General features: G+C 46.1%; 1 protein-coding gene across 1 annotated transcript in view; it reads left to right on the top strand.

Annotated features, from left to right (window-relative positions):
• Positions 1–4,118: 4,118 nt before the first annotated feature.
• Positions 4,119–21,777, top strand: part of Nt5e (5'-nucleotidase ecto) — a 43,991-nt gene continuing 26,332 nt past the window's right edge. Inside the window, exon 1 of the mRNA XM_051140051.1 lies at positions 4,119–4,535. Within this exon, the coding sequence (XP_050996008.1) occupies positions 4,191–4,535 (345 nt within the window). The 5' untranslated portion in view covers positions 4,119–4,190. The remainder of the gene's footprint in view (positions 4,536–21,777) is intronic.

The following is a 21,777-nucleotide window of genomic DNA, read 5'->3' on the forward strand; positions in this document are numbered from 1 at the left end:
AAATAAATAAATATAAGCATTTGTGTAGCAACACTGTTGTGTTTCAGCAATGGAAAAGGAAAGCACCTGTAGCATCCACAATATACTTGTGGCCAGGGCAGTGTGGGAGTAGGCTGTGGAGAGAGAAGAAGATGCCATAGAAGCCACATGTGAGACGCAAATATTATTAAAACTTTTTATGAATTGTGGCTGAGCAAAGCAGGTAGGCAGCATCCTGTGACAAGGGGCCAGACAGAGACCTGTCCCAGAGTTCCAGCAGGCTCTCTGGGCTACAAAGGTCCAGTAGTGAACCAGCTGGTCCAAGGACATATTCTCACAGTCTGGTGACAGTGAGCCAGCCTTATCTTCATAGCACCTTGCTCCACCCTACTTACTATAGGGACTAGAGGAACAAGTGTTTTATAAGTTAGACTATGCAGGCAGTGACATTACTAGCTCACCATACCAAAGGATAATGGACTTAGTATACATGTAGGAAGTAGGGTCTTTTTTCTAGATAACACTAGTTTACCCCAATCTCAGGGTTCATAAAAGGAAGTCAGCAGCCCTCCAGATATCCCTTATTGAAATGTTCTCATCTCTCTATGTCTTCTTTCATTGTTTCCTTGATGGGAGTCTTGGGAAAGGAAGGAGTATTTTTCAGGGACATGATGATGCAGGATGATACACCATTGAATATGCAATAATATCTTCAAATTACATATCTGCATATCGTGAATTTCTACAGACCTGAGGATACAGCTCAGCCTGTAGGGCAATTGCCTGGCATACAGAAAGCCCTAGACTTAATCCCAGCACTCTGTAAACTGCATGGTGACCCATGCTTTTAATCCCAGCACCAGGAAGACGGATACAAGAGGACCAGAGTTCATGGTGACACTTGACTATCTAATGAGCTGGAGGCTATGTTGAACCACCTTGTTAGAGAAGGAAAATTCCCACAACTCAATCAAAATGGACACACGGGACACAGAAGAAGGCCAGCAAAATGGCTCCGAGGGTAAAGACACTTGGCAAAGCCTCATGACCTGAGTTTGATCATTAGAACCCACGCTGGAAGGGGGAATCTCCCTGAAAATTGTCTTCTGCCTTCTATGTGTGTGCCATATGCGCGCGCGCGCGCACACACACACACACACACACACACACACACACACACACACTGAATAAATACATGTAATTTAAAAGTTTTGTTTTTGTTTTTTCAAGATGTGGTTTCTATGTAGCCCTGGCTGTCCTGGAGCTCACTCTGTAGACCAGGGTGGCCTGAAACTCAGAGATCCACCTCCCAACTGCTGGGATTAAAGGTATGTGCCACCATCATCCAGCTAATCAAAAATTTTAAGGAAATATTTACAAGCAAGGGTACAAATGGTCAATAGACTCATAAAAAGATGGCCAACATGTCTAACCAAGAGGGAAATGCAAATAGAAACTACAATGAGTTGCCAACATGCCTTAAGGTGATCATCATTTAAAACAAAGGAAAGAAAACATTGTGTTGGTGAAGATGCCTAGACTCTCTTTATTGCATGTGAGCATGGGCAACTAAGCAGGTCCTTATGTGTGTGTTCAAATATACACCTAGAGTGAAATGTTACTTGGCTTTTGAAAGGAAGGAAATGATGATACACTGAGTTTTTTTGTTTTTTGTTTTTTAAGATTTATTTATTTATTATGTATACAGTGTTCTGCCTGCATGTAACACCTACAGGCCCAAAGAGGGCACAAGATCTCATTGTAGATGGTTGTGAGCCATCATATGGTTTCTGGGAACTGAACATAGGACCTTTGGAAGAGCTGGCAGTGCTCTTAACCTCTGAGCCATCTCTCCAGCCCGAGTCTTTTTGCTTTTTCTGTTTGTTTGTTTATTTTTCGGGGGGGGGGGGAGATGGTTTTCTGTTTTGCTTTGGTTTGGTTTTGTTGTTGTTGTTGTTGTTATCATTGTTAGTTTGGTTTGGTTTTGGTTTTTCCAGAAAGGGTTTCTTGTGTAGCCTTGGCTATTCTGGAACTCAAGACCAGGCTGGCCTTGAATTTATAAAGATTGGCCTGCCTCTGCCTCCCAAGTGCTGGGATTAATGGCGTGTGCCACCACCGCCCAGTGATATACTGATTCTTGAAGACATTAGACCAAATGAAACCAATCAGCCAGAAGAGGACAAATACAAGGTGCTTAGAATGATCAGATCCATACGAACTAGTAATAGAGCGTTGGTTGCCAGGGGCTGGAAAGGAAGGAAATGAAGTCATTGTTTCTGTTGGTTTGGGTTTTCTTTTGAGACAGGGCTTCACTAACACAGCCCAAGAACTCACTATGCGGCTCAGTCTGTTTTCCTGCCTGGACTCTCAAGTACTGTAATTACAGGGGACAGCTACCATGTCACGTGGAAGTCACTGTTTAATAAGTTTAGAATACCATCTTGGGAAGATGAAAAAGTTCTGGGAAATGAATGGTGGTAAATATGCTTAATGCCACTAAACGGTATGGTTGGCACAGTAAGTGATAACGTACATCATGTGTGTTTATATGATGTATATTTTACTGCCATTGAAAAACAACTTCAGTGTAGTTGAGATAGGGTCTTGCTATGTAGACCGGACCGTTCATATACATTCAACTTTTTTCGGGGAAGGGCAGCAGGCTTGGGTTATTTTGGTTTTTCAAGACAGGGTTTATCTGTGTAGGCTTGGCTGTCCTGGAACTAGGTCTGTAAACCAGGCTGGCCTTGAACTCACAGAGATCCACCTGCCTCTGCCTCCTAAGTGCTGGGATTAAAGGTGTGCACCACCACGCCCAGCTATATGTTCTACTCTTTTTTTTTTTTTTTTTCCCGTTTTTCAAGACAGGGTTTCTCTGTGTAGCCTTGGCTGTCTTAGACTCACTTTGTAGACCAGGCGGGCCTCGAACTCACAGCGATGTGCCTGTCTCTGCCTCCTAAGTGCTGGGATTAAAGGCTCTGCGTCCGCACACCCAGCCTTACGTTCTACTCTTGACTCAGCCTCTTGAGTGCTCCATTGTGAAGGCATGGAGGCATGGTGTGTGTGTGTGTGTGTGTGTGTGTGTGTGTGTGAGAGAGAGAGAGAGAGAGAGAGAGAGAGAGAGAGAGAGAGAGAGAGAGAGAAGACTGACCTGGTGCATTCTGGACATGCATGGGAATGTGGCATCTTCTATATAACGTGCAGAACACACGGGAACCAAGCTAATTCTCTTTCCTTTCCCAAAGCTTCTAGCTTATCGACTATACTTCATTTAAATGCAGAAGTTACTCTATTAGACAGGAAAATTGTGCAGCCACTTACATTTGATGATGATTTTTGTCCAAAACAAATATGGATTTCCACTATTACTACTAAAAGCTGTATATACACACACACACACACACACACACACACACACACACACACACACACACACACCACATACTCAAAAACCTAAAAAAGTAGGACAGAGAGAAAAGAAGGCTGCAAAAGCACAAGGGGCGGTAGTGCTTCCGCGCAGCTGCCATGGCTTTACCCCGTAGGATCTGGTTAGCTTTCAGAGTTGGCCACGCGCCACCTGGGGTTTATTACTAAGGTTTGCCTTGTAGATACATAAAAGGCTGCATCCCGAAGATTGCTTCGCTTCTGAGATTCCAGATCTGAGCTAGGCGGAGCAGTTGCGTCTTCAAACCTACTTAGCGTCTCGGGCGGCGGAGAGTCCTGGTCCCACCGCAGCAACCGTGGAGCGCACCTCCTTGGCGTGCTCCAGACCTCTCTCTGTCCCGCTTTCGTCTTCTTTTCTGCCGTACTCTAATTTTTTTGGCGACGACAGCGCAACACAAGCCGTACACTCTTCTAGAGAAATCGGTGCCCTGGAGAGGTGAGGATCAGCGACGCAGCCCCCGAAGCTGCCACCGCCTCCAGGGACTGTGGCACCCAGGCTCTCCTTGGTGCTCGCCCACCGCGCGAACAACCTCCTCTCTGTTCCCTGCTAGCTGCGTTTGTCAGGCCAACCGTTCCCGGTGCCTGGGGTTCCAGGGTCGGATCGGGTGACTCTGGGAGTGCGCCTGCAGGCGGGAGGGCCTGAGGCTGGAGGAGGCGGGTCTGGCCCCGCCTTACCCTACCCCGCCCGGCAGCCTAGAACAGGCCCCGGTGGCCCGTGCAAGCCGGGCTCAGGGCCAGTCCACCGTCTCAACGCGCTCAAGCCAGCCATGCGTCCCGCGTCCGCTCCGGCGCCCAAGTGGCTGCTTCTCGCCCTGAGCGCGCTGCTGCCACTGTGGCCCACAGCCAGAGCCTGGGAGCTCACAATCCTGCACACCAACGACGTACACAGCCGGCTGGAACAGACCAGCGATGACTCTACTAAGTGCCTCAACGCCAGCTTGTGTGTTGGCGGCGTGGCGCGGCTTTTCACCAAGGTGCAGCAGATCCGGCAGGAGGAACCTAATGTGCTTCTGCTCGATGCCGGCGACCAGTACCAGGGCACCATTTGGTTCACCGTTTACAAAGGCCTTGAAGTGGCACACTTCATGAACATCCTGCGCTACGACGCCATGGTAAGGAGAAGGCTCCCAGGGTAGGAGCCACAGACCCAGAGGGAGGGGCTGGAGAACTCTCTAGTGGCCTGGCACAGATAGCTCTCAGAGATGTGCAGGTGGAACTCAAGCCAGTGTGCAACGTTGATGCAGACGGGAATCCCTTAGATTAATGTCTTAAATTGATGGTATCGGAGCCCCACTGTGAACTGAGAGCGTTAGGAGAAGGATCCTACTGCCACAGCAGGTAGCTGGGGGGTACGTAAAGCAAAGCAACGGAATTGAATTTATCAAGGGCTAGAGACGATCTCAGTCTGCTCTGTCTCCCATCTGCCCGGTCTTTCAAAGAATGCCTCATCCCTATTATACTGAAAGGAAATCCGGTCAAAATTTATTCAGGTCACTAGGCACCAAGCGGGGAGACATCGGATTGGCTCTCAAGTCTGAGCACAACAAACTCACCCCCCACCCCGTTAGGTAGAGTTCCAGGACAGCTACTTTTCTGTGACCTTATGCTAATTATTTGTTAGGCCTCAGTGGCCAAATCTTCTATAAAACTGGAAGAATATTTACCCCCAAAGCACTGTGTGCACATAATGTGATCTCCGTAACTGTCAATTCTTGCTGTTCCCAGGCACTGCCTGCACAGGTTGCAGGAAAATGAAATGTCAGAAGGAACCCAAACTCGGCGAAGCTGGGACCTCAAGGGTTCACTAAAACGACTGTAGAGACTCTGAAAGAGCCCGGCTCCAGAGATAAGGGAGCTGTGGACGCAGCTGGGTTGTTGCAGTGCTTGCTTACTGTTCCAGTGGCCCTGGACTTGATCCCTAGCATTTCACAAACTAGGCTTGTGGGACAGACCTGGAGGAGGATCAAGAGTTCGAGGTCATCCTTGGCTAGAGGCCAGCCTAGGGAGCGGGAGATCTTATCTTAAAATAAATAAATATATAAATAAAATAAATGTTTAAAAAAGAAAGGGAGATCTTATCTTAAAAAAAAAAAAAAAAAAAGAAAAGAAAAGACTAAGCGTTGGGGATTTAGCTCAGTGGTAGAGCGCTTGCCTAGCAAGCACAAGGCCCTGGTTTGGTCCTCAGCTCTGGGGAAAAAAAAAGGAAAGGAGAGAGACAGAGACAGATTTTAAAATGTGACTTCGAGTACTCTCTTGGAGATGATGCATCTCTTGTTGAGAGGGAGCAAAGAATAATCAAATAAAACACAACTGTAATGTAAAAAAAAAAAAAAAATGAATTGAGAGCCACCACTCATGTTCAACCTAGTGTGGAGCCCCAGAGTAAAAGATTCTGCCCGGTTGGAGGGGAAAAAATGGGACTACAACAACAACAACAAAACGTTAAGAGCTTTGCAAGAGAAAGAACAGAGCCAGGACGGGTTCCCAGAGCCCAGTGAAAGCAGAGGGTGTGGAAGGGAAAGGAAGGTGAGAAAGGGAGGCGCGGACTACCCGCGATGCGGGGACCAGCTAAGAGGTCAGAGAAGGGGAGCGGTCACCCCGTACTGAAAGTTGGCTTAGAGACTCTCACAGCACGGGCAGTTCTAAGGGTCCTTAAGCCTCCTTGAGCCACCGCCTTAGCAGCTGGTTACCAAAAGAAGAATCGCGCCTCTCAAGAACTCTGCCTGTCTCTCAGCCTTCTTTTTCCACAGCCAGACTTTCTTGAAGCTTTGCAAGCGGTAACAGCAATACAAATATTTACATAAATGGATTGTTAACTAGCTCGAGTGTCTACTTCCTCCCAGAACGGTAAACACTGCATGCGCTTGTTTTGACTTCATATATAAACCACAGCTTTACAGCATTTTCTTTTTCTAGCCCTCTTTTCTTCTCGGTTGTGTAAGTATTCCTTAACAGGAATATGTCCCTCTCTAAGGCAGAAGGAGCCCTCTGTATCATTAGACGCGGCTAAAACAAGGTGCTACAAGTTGGAGCTCATCATTCTTGAGTGTTTTGAGTGCTTTTTGTGGGATGGAACTGCTTTCTTACAATGCCCCGTCAAAGTAATTGGAGTGAGGCCTGCGGAAGAGTAAACTACATTGGCCGGTGTCAGAGTAGGAGGAGCGGGAATGACGAAGTCCATAGGTACACTTTCCCCAGCAGTCGTCAGAACTTCTCCGTGGGGTGAGTTCTGGGTGGTTTACTACACATGACTTGACCTGCGAGAGCCGTAGCAGCAGTCATCCTATCTCACAGCCGGTTTGTGCTGTCGCATTGCTTATATTATACTAAGCCTTATGAGTTTATTGCTTCTGTTATAAGATCCCCTTTCTCAGCTGCCTATGTTGATTCTGGGATGCTGGAGACCCAGATCAAAGTGAACAACTGTAGAAGGAGTGTCTCCAGTTCCCCGTAAATAGAGCCCGGTTTAGCGCCGGAAGTTAAAGTAGGAGCATCCCCAACAGTCCGTACTCTCTAGACCTTCCACACTCTAAGAGATGCTCTATTGGTCTTGCAGGACCAGGATGGGTCTGAAGACCCCTTGGGCCCTGCTGCTAGGCAGAAACTGGGAGAAGATGACAGAAATATCCAGGTGGTGTAGCTGTCTGTCCTAGTGGAGGGACTGGTGTCCCCTGAGGTGTGAGAGGGATGACACACCAACCTATTGTGCAAAATAGCTCAGAGGTCAGGGAAGCACAGCACTTTTTTTTTTTATTTCCTTTAGAAACTAGGAGACAGGAAGACAGGAAACGTTCATGAGGAGGCTGAGTTGTTGGGGGTTCAAACATAAGAGCCCATGGGGGCCATTCTTGTTTAAACCGCCACACTAACCCTGTCTTTTATGATTTTTCTGCCTCGCTCTATATCTGCAGTGCTCCTGTGTATCATGGTGCACCGTGACCTCTTCACACATCAATTAGTCTCTGGTAGATTTGAACATGGTCTCTAACAAAACCCCTACCTCACAGATTCGGCTATTCCAGATAGCTTCAGCAGATTTCACTGTGAGGACTTTCAAACTCAGGTGCAAAGTTGGTGGTCACAATGTGTGTGCTTGGTTCTTCCTTTGACAAAGGATTGCCAGATATGCCTTCCTGAAGGCTTAGTACCCACTACTTTGTTCCTCAGCCAACACCCAGCAGAGGGTTAATCTTTGTGTCATTATCCTTTCTTTAAAAAAAAAAAAAAAAAAGATATTTTGTGTTCCTGTGAATTGTGTGTGTCATGTTTGCAGATTTTTTTTTCCCTTTCTTTTTCATTGGATTTGCCTTATCTTGAAGCACTCTAACTATTGATCTATGGTCAATTTTAGACAACAATTTGACAATGCTACTTTGTTGGTCAACATTGTTCAACTCTGTACCTCTTAGACCAGAATCCTTTATTTAGCATAGTCAAGTAATCAGAAAACTCTCGCTTGTCTGTTTTGGCCAGTGTTGTGTATTTGAAAGTTTATGTAACAGTGCTACTTTAAAGCTCAAATAGCCAAGACTCTCCCTGGAAAAGCAAGTGCCGCTGTCTCTCTGCCTTCTAGGGCCTGTGGAAACTGACTGTCACTTCCTTCCGCAACCAACAGTTTAATGAGGGAGTTGAAGGTGCTTATCCCTGAGTCTCATCTCTAAAAACAGGAAGTCCTGAGGAATGGTTTGCTGCTGTGAGATGCTTTTTTGTTCAGAGAAGAGCACAGGTGTGTGGAAGCCTGGACCAAAATGAAACTGAAACAAGACTCAAAATGGAGATTCACAGAAATTCAGAGAAGTTTAAGCTCCTTGACCTGGAGGTCTAGGCGGCCTCTAAGTAGAAGGCGACTGTTGTCCCCTGGTCCTTAGACAAAAAGAGTTTCCAAAGTGGCAGAAAATGCCTTTTGTTATTCATAGTGATCGCTTGAATAACAGTTGAGTCTGATAGTTTAAGCTAATGAGGTTGCTTTGATTTGGGGCTGTGGATAGCCTCAGGGTGGAGCCCAGGGCTGAGAGGTGCCTTCTGCTTAGATTAGAGGGTTAGAGTTGGAATTTCTAACCTCATCCACCCACCTGATGAGTTTGAGATTGCTGAGCACAGGGAGGTGCCTAACAGGGCACAGGGGCTCTAATTTGTCTCCTGTGCTGTGCCTTGCCCTGGACATTCCTTCCACTTGACTACTCCTAGTGTATCCTTCACAATAATCCAATAATAATAACTTTTGAGGCCCCGTGAATTCCTTTAGGTAGTCATCAAATGCGGGGATGGGGTCATGGGAACCTCCAATTTGTAACGGGTCTGTTAGAAGTAGAGGGTGGCCCAGGCTTCTGGACCAGGTGCCAGGATGGGCGAACGCAGTTTTGTATGATGGGGTCCTGAAGCAGGCCAAACAGCAATCTGAGTGGAGGTGCAGTAAATTGTGGGAAATGACACTAAGTCAAGGTAGACAGTGTCAGGATTGAATTGGTGGACACCTAGTCAGTGTTTACAGAAAACCAGAGAACGAGTTGATGCCAAAACAACAAAAAGCAAAATGAGTGCTTGGCACACAAACCTGATAATCTGAGTTTGATCCCCCTAAACTTGGGGAAGGAAAAGGAGGAGAAGGAAAAAGCTTCATGTGGTAGTGGTCATCTGGAATCTCAGCACTCCTACAAGAAGACAGGATACAGAGCCCTGAAAAATGGCCCAAGAGCTCGCAGATGGGCTAGCCTGGAACATATCACATAGCCTCAAGGTAGAGTACTGATTCCTAGAATTTGTCTTCTGACCTACACATACTCACAACAGTCATGTGCCTACACACACACAAACACACAACTATAATAATAATGATGGTAATGATGATAAATCAAACTAAAATAAAAAAATAAAAACCCATAGCTACTTAGAGAAATCATTTGGGAAAGATGAACAGAGGTGTCTGAGAAATGTAAGAAGCGGGAACGGCAGCAGTCTGGGGACACAGTAAGGACTCGACTGTGATAAGAAAATACCGCGACCAGAAGCAATATTAAGAAGAGTGAATTTGCCTGAGCTTTCAATTGCAGAGGGAACATCCGGAATGGTGGGGGAGGCACGTCATCAGGCAGTTAGGAACGGAAGATGAGCGATCACACAAAACAGAGAAAGAGAGCGCGCGCACTAAAGTGAGGGATGGCTATAAAATCCTCGAAGCCTGCCCCTAGTGAGGGCTCCATGTCTTAAATGTTCAGTCCTACGACAGTCCCAAACAGCACCACAAACTGAGGGCCAAGTGTTCAAATATGTGAGTTTAGGAAGGATGATGGTTTTCGTTGAAACCGCCCCTGGGGACCTTGGAAGTGACACTGACTGAATGTGTTTGCCTTGCACGTCTGTTCGTTTAGCACGTGTGCCAGGTCCCTGTAGAGGTCAGAAGAGGGTATCACATCCCCTGGAACTGTAGTTACAGGTGTCCATGAGCCTCTGCGTGGGTGCTGGCAATGGAACTAGGGTACTCTACAAGAGCAGCTGGTGCTCTTAACCGCTAAGCCCTCTCTCCAGCCCCTCACAGGTTACTTAATGTCATGAAACCTCCATAGCTACCCGTGGAGCCTATGTTATTCTCCCCACAGGCACATGAGTGTAGAAGAGCTGATGATGACAAGCGTTTGGCAGTGCTACCCCAGGGAGAGGGGTCTTGGCTCATATGCTGTGGAGACGGCTCAGAAGAGGGTCTTGCCTTGTCTTGCTTCTGTTGCTGTGACAGAAGACTATGACCAAACCACAAAACAAACAAACAAACAAACCCTCAGGGAAGAAAGAGTTTATTTCTTCCTACACTTCCAGGTAACAGTCCATCCTTGAGTCAAAGCAGGAACTCAAGTAGGTAGGGTAGGCACCTGGAGGCGAGAACTGATGCAGAGACCATGGTGTAGGGCTGCTTACTGGCTTGCTAGTCCTGGCTTGCTCAGACTTAGCTACAGGCACTCTGAATGGAGGTATTTTCTCAAATGAGGTTTCTCTTCCCAGATAACTTGAGCTTCTGTCAAGTTGACCATGCACAAACAAGCCAAACCAAAAACCATCCAAGCAGGACAGGCTTGAAGCAAAGCCTACTCAGTGACCCTTACTCCTCATTCACAGATCTCACAGATACTTGGGGATGAGGCAACCATTTCCTGGTGAAGAGATAGCTGGAGGAGGAGGTACTCCTCCCAGGTACCTCTTTTCAGCCACTGTCTTCAAGTGAAAAGGTTTCGTCTTTTCTTTATGTCTGTCCTCTTAGTAGGGCTCCGCCTGAGGCATCAAGAGCAGTTAGTGGGTAGCCTTTAACACTACCACACAGGACCATTGCTTCTTCTATTTAAGCTCCTCCTTGTGCTCTTGATACTATTATAAATACCCGAGGGGCTGGAGAGATGGCTCAGTGGTTAAGAGCACTGCTTGTTCTTTCTTCCAAAGGTCCTGAGTTCAAGTCCCAGCAGCCACATGGTGGCTCACAACCATCTATAATGAGATCTGGTGTCCTCTTCTGGCATAAGGGGTACATGCAGTCAAAACACTGTATACATAATAAATAAATAAATATTTTTTTTAAAATACATGAGAAAAGCGGAAACTTTGTAACTCAAGTTTCTGGCCTCTGGGAGAGTCATGATGAGGCTGTTCTGCTCTTCATGCTGGTTGGGATCACTACAGGGTCCTGAAGCAATGCTAGACCTCACATGGGGGAAGGGACTCCTGCAAGACACACAGCCAAGGTGATTTTTATAACAGAGCCGCTCTGGGGATAACCCAGCAATTTATTCATCCATTAAGCTACATGAAAATTAATCCATTCATCACCCAACACCTCCTTCCTACTTCTTTTTTTGTTTTACTTTGGTTTTGGTTTTCAAGACAGGGGTTCTCGCTCGATGTAGCCCTGGCTCTCCTGGAATTTGCGCTATACACCCAGGCTGGCCTTCCTCCCGAGTGCTGGAATTAAAGGGGTGTGCCGCCATACCCAGTTTCGCCTACCTTCTCCTGGATACCTCACCAAGGGGATGAAATTTAAACATGAGTTTTGGTGGCAACAGTCAAGGCACAGACACCCTTGACTGTGGAAGCCTGCTCTTTATTTCAAGCCCTAACCGGAGATGTTGTGCACACTAGACAAGGACCAGGCACTAAGCCACAGCTTCAACACACATCCAGGTTTTACGTCTCTGTTCTTCCACTTGTCAGCTGTGTGAGAATAAAGTAGGTTTAGAGAGGGTGGTCTCCCGAGTGTGACGTCTCAGCACCTAAGCTCCTGCCCAGCCCCCTCTGCCAGTTTCTGATCTGCCAGTGTAACTCACATTGTCTTTGAACTTAATTTTACACTCAAGGGTAAGTTGGTTTGGTGACTCTTACTCCTCCCTCATAGATCTCATAGATAACTGAGATGAGGCAACCATTTCCTGGTGGAGAGATAGTTTGAGCCTCCTCCCAGGTACTTCCTTTTAGCCACTGTCTTCAAGTGAAAAGGTGTCCCTGGTGCTCTGAGGAGAGCTATTCCCCTAGGAGCAGAAATGACGCACTGCAGAACAGGAGAGGCAGCAGCCCACTTCCAGAATGTTGCTTTGAAGTTATTTACTCAGTCCACAGATCTTCGTGGAGTGCCACTGAGTACCAGCTGTGTGCCAAGTACTGAGGCTGGCATACAGGATCTAGGGTAGAACTTGGTGCTTAGAATATATTCCAGTGGGCCCTGCCCTTCCAGGCTCCTTTTAGCCACAGAGCAGGACTGGATTAGAGCTACTGAAGAAAACCAACAAGAAGGCTCAGCTGGTGAGAATGCTTTCCAGAAAAGGAAAAAAAAAAAAGAAAAGAAAAGAATAAGCCTAATAATCCAAGTTCAAGCCCCAGGAAGAGGAAAAGAACTGACTCCACACAGTCATCCTCTGATCTCCATTCATGTGCCCACATACACACATAGAGATGAGATGAGAGAGAGAGAACACGTTTATATTCAAGAGCTTACTAGGCCTCTTTTATTAAGGGCACTCCAAGAATGTTTGGCGGGAATGCAAATTAGCAATGTTAGTTTAAGAAACTTGAAAGAGTTCTAGATGACAGTGTGATCCCTCCCCACAACTCCCTCCCCAAGCTAAGAGCCAAACCCAGATAAGGTTTGTTTTAAGAAAAGATAAAAGTGGCCCTGCAAGATGGCTCAGTGGGTAGAGGTGCTTGCCCCCAAGTCTAGCGAATCGTTTGACTTTGATGTCTGGAACACTAGTGGTGGAAGGAGAGAACGGACTTTCACAAATTACGCTCTGTCTCTCACACGCATGCCCTCATGCGCATCACAAACACAATGAATTAAAAATACTTGCTTTGTTTGCTTGAAGCAGAGTCTCTCTGTAGCCCTGGCTGGCCTGGAACTCCTCACTTTCTATACCAACCTGGCCCTGAATCCACAGAGATCTACTCGCCCTCCGCCTCTGGAATTCCAGGATTAAAGGCTTACACCATCACAACCAGCTACATTTTCAGCTAATTATTGCTTAGGGCCCAGACTGTGGAAGTTGTAGTAGGGGCGTTCTTGATTTAGAGATTTGGTTCTCAAGCCTCAGGCGTGAAGGGACCTCAGCCGTGGAGACTGTGGCCACAGACTCTACTTTCTTGTCATCTGAGTTGCAGGCTAGACGGACTGGGTGACACTGGCTCTGGCTGGCCAAAGGAGGGAGGGACTGGGTGACACTGGCTCTGGCTGGCCAAAGGAGGGAGGGACTGGGTGACACTGGCTCTGGCTGGCCAAAGGAGGGAGCGGAGGGAGCCCCTGCCCTCATCTTGCCTTGTGTTAGCATTTACATTTAGTAACTAGGAACTGACAAGGAACTCCTCACACACCACTTTGGCGCCCTGCTGTACTCCACCCACAAATACAGCTGAGCACAGTTTGTGTCCCTTTAGCATTTGTTTTCTTTAACCCCATAAGTAGATTTTCAAATCCCTATGTGATCTGGAGAAACGGCACTAAGAGTACTTGCTGCACTCACAGAGGACCCGGGCTCTGTTCTCAGCACCCCCACGGTGGCTCACAGACACCTATAACTCCAGTTCCAGGGGGCCAGATGCTGGTTCTCAACACATGTGTGCCGGGTGTTCGTACATGAAAGCAAAGCACTCATATGCATAAGATTAAATTAATTAATTATAATTAATTTATGTAATTAATTTAATGGAATAAGTTACATAACTAATGTGATGTGATTAATTACAATTTCCCTAGGTGCCTCTTCCCTAGGTGCTTCTATATATAATATGCACATTAGTTGGTGTTTTCTGTCTCCAGAGAGATAAACCTGCCTGGACCCAATTACTAAATCAATTAATTCTAAACATCACTGTGCCATGCATATTATGCCTGTGCAAAGAGCCTGTACAATTTCAGATAAGACAGACAGTGTGAAATGCTGTTTGTTCTGTACTCTCCTTCCTTCCTTCCTTCCTTCCTTCCTTGTTTCCTTCTTTGTTTCTTTTTGGATTGTTAATCATGATTCTTTCTTTCGAATTTTTTACATTTTTATTTATTCTTCTGTCATATATTACATCTCAACTGCAGTTTCCCTCCTCCCTTCCTCCCCCGGCCCCAGTCTCTTTGCTCTACCTCCCCTTTCCCCCTAGATTCACCCAACGCACACCTCACCTCTCCTCCCCCCTCCGAAAAGAGCATGCCTTCCAGGGACATCAACCACACACAGCATGACAAGCTATAATGACCAGGCACCAGGCACGTACTCTCACATCAAGGCTGGACAGGGCAACCCAGTAGGAGGAAAAGGGTCCCAGAGGCAGGCAAAAGAGTCAGGGACAGCCCCCACTCCCACTGACAGGAATCACTCAGGAACACTGAGCTATACAACCATGACATATATGCAGAGGACCTAGGTCAGACCCACACAGGCTTCCTGACCTCTCTGAGCCCACGTGAGTCCCATTCAGTTGATTCCGTGGACAGTGTTCTTGTGGTGTCCATGATCCCTCTGGCTCTTCCATGTTCTGTACTTTTTCACTCGTTGATCCTGTCAACTGATGTTGACAATGCAGGTAAGCTGACCAGAACCCCAAGATCCTTCCTGCCATTCAGTGGGATGTTAACTCACCTGCCAGGGCCAACATTCCCTTGCCCCGTGGCTGTGGGAATGGAGGGTAGCCCAACACTGCACGTGGTCCATGAAAGCAGATATGGGTCAGTAGAAACATGTTTTGGATGGCTGCTGTTGAGGGCCCCTGAGTCCTACTGTGTAATAGATCAATATATCTCCTTAAGTCTTACAATGTAGGGCTCACTGAAGAGCTGTTATGCTACTCGCTAAATAAATATGCCTCCACTCTCTAACAGATAGCCTGTTGGCATTATTACAATTGTTTAATGGAATACAGAAGAGGTAGTTTTCTTCTGCATCAAGCATATTCTACTGCTCTTAAATCAGCTCTTATTTTCATCTGGCATGGTTAAGCCTCTTTTCTTGGAACATTTTCACTATCCTCCTCTTGTTTTCAATCCCCTATCTTTTATACCATTGAAGCTGTGTTCTTGTGAGCCTTTGCTCCCTTAGGTGAAACTTGCCCTCTGATATTCTGCAGTTTCTAAGATGCATCATATACCTGAATCTTCACACATGTGTTTCCCAGGTGTTTGGTGTGTGGATGGAAGCATACATGGATGGATGGCACATGGATGGATGAATGAAAGATACTCGGGTAGGTGGAAAGGCAGATAGATGGATCGACGATGCAGTATTGGATGTACGGATAGATGGATGGATGGCACATGGATGGATGAATGAAAGATACTCGGGTAGGTGGAAAGGCAGATAGATGGATCGATGATGCAGTATTGGATGTACGGACAGATGGATGGTGGTTGGATGAATGGACAAATAGGTAGATGGGTAGATGATCCTTGGATGGATGATGGATGGATGGATGGGTGGATAAGGAGGTGGATAGATAGACATGCAGGATCTGTGCTTGCTTTCAGTCTGCCCTTCAGGACAAGGATTACGATGCTGTTACTTGGCATTCCAGAGCCCTGTAAAAAAGAAACTAGCAAGAAGCTAATTGATGCTTACCTCTTCCATTCATGCAGATTGGCAGCAGTTTGGACATAGTAAAGGCCCCGTGTGGCTTCTTAAGCCTCACTCCCAATTCTCAGGCTCCGCTCTTCCACTTGCTAGTTGTAGGAATCAGAGCCTCAGTTTCCTCATCTATAAAAAGTAAATAAAACACCTATCTCATAGCACTATCAAGAGAAAATGGCCTAGTTGTGAACAGGCCTAGAGTGTAACATGAAAGTATGAAACTTCATGTATCATACTCTTCGTTTTTTTTATTTCTCCTTTCCTTCTTAAAGTCCCATACTTTAAATTTATTGACACTTTCGTATTTGTCTACAAACAAAACCAAGGCTAAGAGATGCTCGTTATCCAATTCATATAAAAGCGACCTTTGATAGGCCAGTTACCTTAAATTCTAAACTTTTTTTTTTTAATTGACTTTTAACAAGCTTCCATCTTCTTCCAAATTCCCATTATGAAATCCAAATAGTGTTTACATGCTTGCACCCCAGACACACAGAGAACAATCAACACTTTGTTGTTTGAGATAAGGCGGAGCTGCATAGCCCAGCATGACCTCAAGCTCCAGGTGCTAGGATTACAAATATGTTTCACCATGCCCGGCTTTACATTTTTATTGAAGTATGTTCCATTCACCAGACAAATGACACAAAGATATTAACAAACACGTGGAGATAACTTGCAAATTAACACATAAGAAATGAAAACACAGGAACCTAGCAATTGTCTGGAGAGGACCTGGGAGGTAGAAAAGCAGTGGGCTAGATTTCTCACCAGTTGCCTAGCAACCTGGCTTCTCTCACTGTAAAACTAAGGCATTATGTACCTACTATTTACAACATTCGTCTCATATCCTGCCTTCTGGAAAGTTTTAACGGCTCACACACCATAACAGAGTAAAATGGAGCCCATTTAAAAGGAGAAGATAGAGTGAATGTCAGTATTCCTCATTTGGTGAACACTGACATGACTCACCTGGTATCCCAGAGGGCACACCGGCAGCTAATGTGTGAGGACACAGCCACAATGCGAACAAGTGCCATGAGAGATGAGTGTGAAGTCTGGTAGACACACTAGAAGAGAGATGACTGCGATGGGCCCATTGCTGGTGTATCCTAAGCATCTCAGAGCATCTTGGGGATTTAGTGTCCCTAGAAATGAGGGCACCTGGAAATTTAACAGAATGAATCATGCACCTAAGGACATCACCAGGAGGGCCTGCATGGTATCCAAGGAGTTAAGAATGTTTATTTCCTTGAACGGTAGGAAGTCTGGGGTGAATTCAACTCAGAGGCAAGAGGTAGGTGGGATACTTGGGGCACAGCTCACTCTGGTGGCCTGCAGGGCATGGATGAAGCCATGAGCCTGTGGCTGAAGGACTAGTCGGAAGACCCTAGAGTGGGCTGTACGGGGCCAGGGTGGAAGTAGAACCCTTGGAGAGGCGGAGCAGCTATGGAAGCAGCATCGCTCTGGGGCACCGGGGTCAAACATAGACCTGATAGAATTGTCTAGGGTCACTCTGCTTCTGGGTGTTTCCCACACCTGGGGCCATGTGTGTCCTCTGGAGGGATTCTTTCATGGGGGCCAATGTTCTGCTGGTGGGTGACCTAGCCGGGGTATCCTCGGCCAATGAATAATTGGGAGCAGAGGAAAAGAGGAGGGGAGGGGAGGGAGTAGTGACTGCCAAAGCTCTCCAGCAGACTCCGTAGTGTCTCCTGAAATAATTCAAGGTGGGGGAAGGGACAAGCCACCTCTTCACTTCTTGGTCTCCTGCCTGTAATCTGCTTTGCTGAGCAGGACTAACCGGGAGAAGCAACTATTTGAATGGTTATCTGGTAGAGCTGGAATAAAAATCCCACCAATGGGGCTAGGGATGGGGCTCAACAGAGCATGTCCCTAGCTTGCAGGAAGCCCTGAGGATCATCCCCAGCAGGGCAAAAAACCAAGCATGCTCACACATGTAATCCAGCACTTGGGAGGTAGAGGCAGGAGGATCAGGAGTTCTGGTTCATCCTTGGCTACGTAGCATGTAGAAGGCCAACCTATGCTACATGAGACCATCCAAAAAGGAAGAGAAAACAAAATCTCCATCCAGCAGTCAAGGCAAAGTGACCAGTGGCCAACAAAGCTCCTGGGAACAGATCAAACCACCTTGGGACTTTCTAACTATGTAGTGACTAGGAAAGGTTTTTTGTTGTTGTTGTTGGTTTTTGTTTTGTTTTAAGGTTTGGGGATCATGTGGTTGCCCTTGTTTTTGCTGCTCTGTGTCCAATTTTGTGGCTGTGATGCTCATTCCCCAAAGGCTTTCAAAGCAGAACTCTGCTTGGTAGCTGGGGCCTGAGACTGTTTCTCCCAGATGAGATCCCAGCCTGGGCAAATGAACCAATAACTGCAGTCTTTGAGTTTGTTTGTTTGTTGTGAGACACGGGCTTCCTATGTAGTATTAGCTGACCTGGAACTTGCTATGTGGACCAGACTGGCCTCGGGCTCATAAAGACCTACCTGGTTCTGCCTCTCAAGTGTTGGGCTCAAAGGAATGCACCACCATGCCCAGCCTTGGTGTTAATTTATTAATTCTCTTTCTTCTTCCTCTTCCCCACCAGCTGTTTGATTCCTCTTTCCCCAGTGGATGCTCTGTAAGCTCTTCCTCTCTATTGGACACATTTCATAGACTGAGGACAGATCAGTGTACAGAGAGACAGATTGAATAAGTAGGAGACAGATTGCTTTGACCCATCAGCTACAACTTGGGGGCGGGAATTAAAAATATATAAGACTTTGCTAACCCATTTCACAGCACTGAGAGTCCATTAGTGGACAGTCAAGTGGCCACTGACTTCTGTGTCTCCTTCCTCAGACTGCAGAGCAGAGTGGCACTCAGGCCATGCTCCCTGGGAGCACTATCATGATCTCCTCCACTCTTCCCTTTATCCAGCACTGACTAGAGCATTTGTATATGAGGGAAACAGTGCACGTCTCTCCTCCAGTAGCTGCTGGCATGTTGCTTCAGGGCCAGTGTGGGCAGCAGCAGCAGCTGAGGCTTGCTACCAAATGTGGTTCTGAGAGAAAAGTCGGAAGGATTCTGCCCTTATTTAAAATTGTGCCCCTGGCATTTGTTGCTGGCTAAAAGTACATTTTGTTACTCATAAATAGATTCCATGCTTATAATTACTATCTTGGTGAAGGGATGAAAAAAACTGCATCCCTGGTTAGTTGACAATGGTTCGCTTTATTGCTTGGTGAAGGGAGATTCAGAAGCTTGTTCTAAATTTGTCAGACAGACGAGCAGAGGGGTGTTGGCACATTATGTTACCTGGTATTTGTTTATCCATCAACTTGAGTGAGTTTGAGCTGCCTTCCTTTTCATCAGTATCCAAAAATTTGTAAGTTACTGTTTGGGATTCTTTCACCATATTGGAAATAAATAACTGAATACAGATGTGATAACTTCCTAATTATCTATAGTTTTTTCAGCATATGAACATTGCTTTTCCTTAGAGGGAAAGTCGTCATGGCCTGTAACAGAACGCTTGTGAATTCCGAGCCAAACTTTAAAGACAAGTTTTTCATCTCCCCTAATTACAGGGTATTATTAATAACCCAAACAGGAAGGTTGGCATCAGAAGCCTTAAAATAGCTTCATTCCTCTGTTGTTAACTCCTATGACTTTCTGAGCCTTACCTACAGTCAACAGAGCTTTTTCCAATGCCAAAGGGCTTCTGTAAGCCACCCACAGCCTGTGTAAATACTGCCTGCCTACATTACAGTATTCTTCCAAGTCCACTCAGTGTTCTTGGAATCCTGAATCACAGAGGAACTGCCTCCTCCTCCGTCCCCAACATTTTCATTTGTTTGTGACTTTAAGCGCAAGCAGAGTTTCAGGTGTTGATGTTAAACATCCCAGGTGTCCCAGTCAGTGTACTATTGCTGAGAAGAGATACTGTGACCATGGCAACTCTTTTTTGTTGTTGTTGTTTTTGTTTTTCGAGACAGGGTTTCTCTGTGTAGCCTTGGCTGTCCTAGACTAGCTTTGTAGACCAGGTTGGCCTCGAACTCACAGTGATCCGCCTGCCTCTGCCTCCCGAGTGCTGGGATTAAAGGTATGTGCCACCACACCCAGCCCATGGCAACTCTTATAAAGGAACACATTTAGTTGGGGGCTTACAGTTTCAGAGATTTAATCCACTATCATTTAGGGAGCATAGTGGAATTATAGTCAGACATGGAGATGGAGCTAAGAGTTCTATACCTGGAATCACAGGCTTCAGGAAGAAGAGAGAGCCACTGGTCCTGGCTTAGTTCTTGAACCCTCAAAAACCACCCCTCCTCAGTGACACACTTCCTCTAACAAGGCTATACCCTCTCCAACAAGGTCTCACCTCCCAATCTCTCTCAAGTTGTGCCACTCCCTAATGACCAAGAATCCAAATGTATCAGCCCCTGGAGCCCATTCCTGTTCAAACTACTGCACCAGGCTAGATAGAGAATGCACAACACATCTCCCTTAAAGACCATCAGTTCTTTTCTTTTTGGGCGTTTTCCTCAAAAGAAAGTGGGAGAGGGGAGAAGCCAGGACTGGACCAGTTGCCGACCTCACAAGCCTGTGATTTTAATGTTGGAAGAATAGAGCTTACTTTTGCTAAGCTCATCTCTCTTAAGATAGAGAAAAGTGCATTTGGCAAATATACAAGGCTGTCGTGGGGCTCAGATAAATTAATGAACAGGAGGAACAAATAAGCAAAACCCAGTATGTACAGAAGTCTGGACTGTTTGACCTTGGCTGATGAGAACTTTGTGGTTATGAGGTGATGGAATGTTGTGGACCAAGAGCCGATGTCATCTTGGGTTATCTTTAGTCTCTCATAATAGCCACTTACTATCAACCTCTATATTTGGCCTCGCATCCTTTTGACCACTAGATATAAGTCCTGGAATTTAGCTGTCTACAAAGCTACAAAAGGAGTGTGGCTCAGAATCATGGCAAGTCCTTGCCTAGGATGACGGTTAAGCAGCCAGCAGCAATGTCACTGTGTTAATGTGAATTCTTGCTATGTTGGTGTGAAACAACTGCTCTGCTTTAAAGAAAATGAGAAAATAGTTTTATTCTGAGCAAATATGTGTGACCAAGTCCTTGGGAACACAGACTCAATTTACCCTGAGTGACATGTTCCATGAGGAAGAGGTTACGTGACATTTTATAGTCATGGAACAAATTAAAGTCATAAATCAGTGTGTTTACAAAGTATATGGACTGTGGTCCTTAGGTGGGTAGCTATATCAGATTGGGAAAAACCTTTTCTACAGGATTAAGAATATATGTTGGAACTGGAGATATAACTCAGTTAGTAGAGTATTTCTCTAAGTAAAGGAAGCCCTGAGACTTAGATCCCCAGAGCCACACAAACTGTGCATAACCTGTAATCCTACTCTTTGGAGATAGAGGCAGAATCAGAGGTGGAAAGACATACATAGCAACTTCAAAGTCAGCCTGTGACACAAGAGACCCTGTCTCAAAGGAAGAAAAAAAAAATCACATTATTAAGACTGGAATTGTCAAATTTAGCAAGATGGTAAATTCCAGGAGTTTTTATCAAGAGGATGTGGGGTCAGATATAGAGGCTGGTAGTCAGCAGCTATTAAAAGAAACTAAGATAGCCCATGATGGCCTTGGCTCTTGGTCCACAACATTCCATCACCCCATAATCACAGTGTTCTAGCCAGCCAAGGTCACACAGTCCACGGGCCCTTCAGTGTAGATCGGGCTGCAGTTTGTAAATGAGAACTTCCAGAAAGGACTGGAAAGGGCAGTATCAAGTTCATGAATCCCACCAACAGCAGAACTGTATCCATATGCACAGATAACCTTCTTATTAATATTCCCTAAGCAGTAGAGTCTGACAACTCTTATATAGCAGTTGTGTTATGTGATGTAATTTAAACAGTCTAAGGATGGTTCAGAACTCGTGGCAGGGTGTGTTTAAGCCATAGGACAATGCCATGACACTCTCCACCAGTGAGGGATCGTGGTTTGTGAAGGAACTTGAAACATTTCCCCCACGCACTCTGAGTGGCGCCTGTCTCCTCCTTTATGTTGCTCCATCATTTATTGCTCCATGTTCGCCTCTTGGGCTGCTCTTCCCCAGGGCATGCTGGGAACACAAGTGATAATGAAGGATGCATAAGGCCCGTTCACTTAGCACACTCCTGTAGCAACCTGCTGCTGTAAGCCAGCAGCGCAGGGAAATCAGAGAGAGGCACGATACTCCCAGAAACCTGATAAATT

The sequence above is a fragment of the Acomys russatus genome, chromosome 32 (genome assembly GCF_903995435.1).
Source record: "Acomys russatus chromosome 32, mAcoRus1.1, whole genome shotgun sequence".
In the NCBI taxonomy this organism is placed as follows: Eukaryota; Metazoa; Chordata; class Mammalia; order Rodentia; family Muridae; genus Acomys; species Acomys russatus.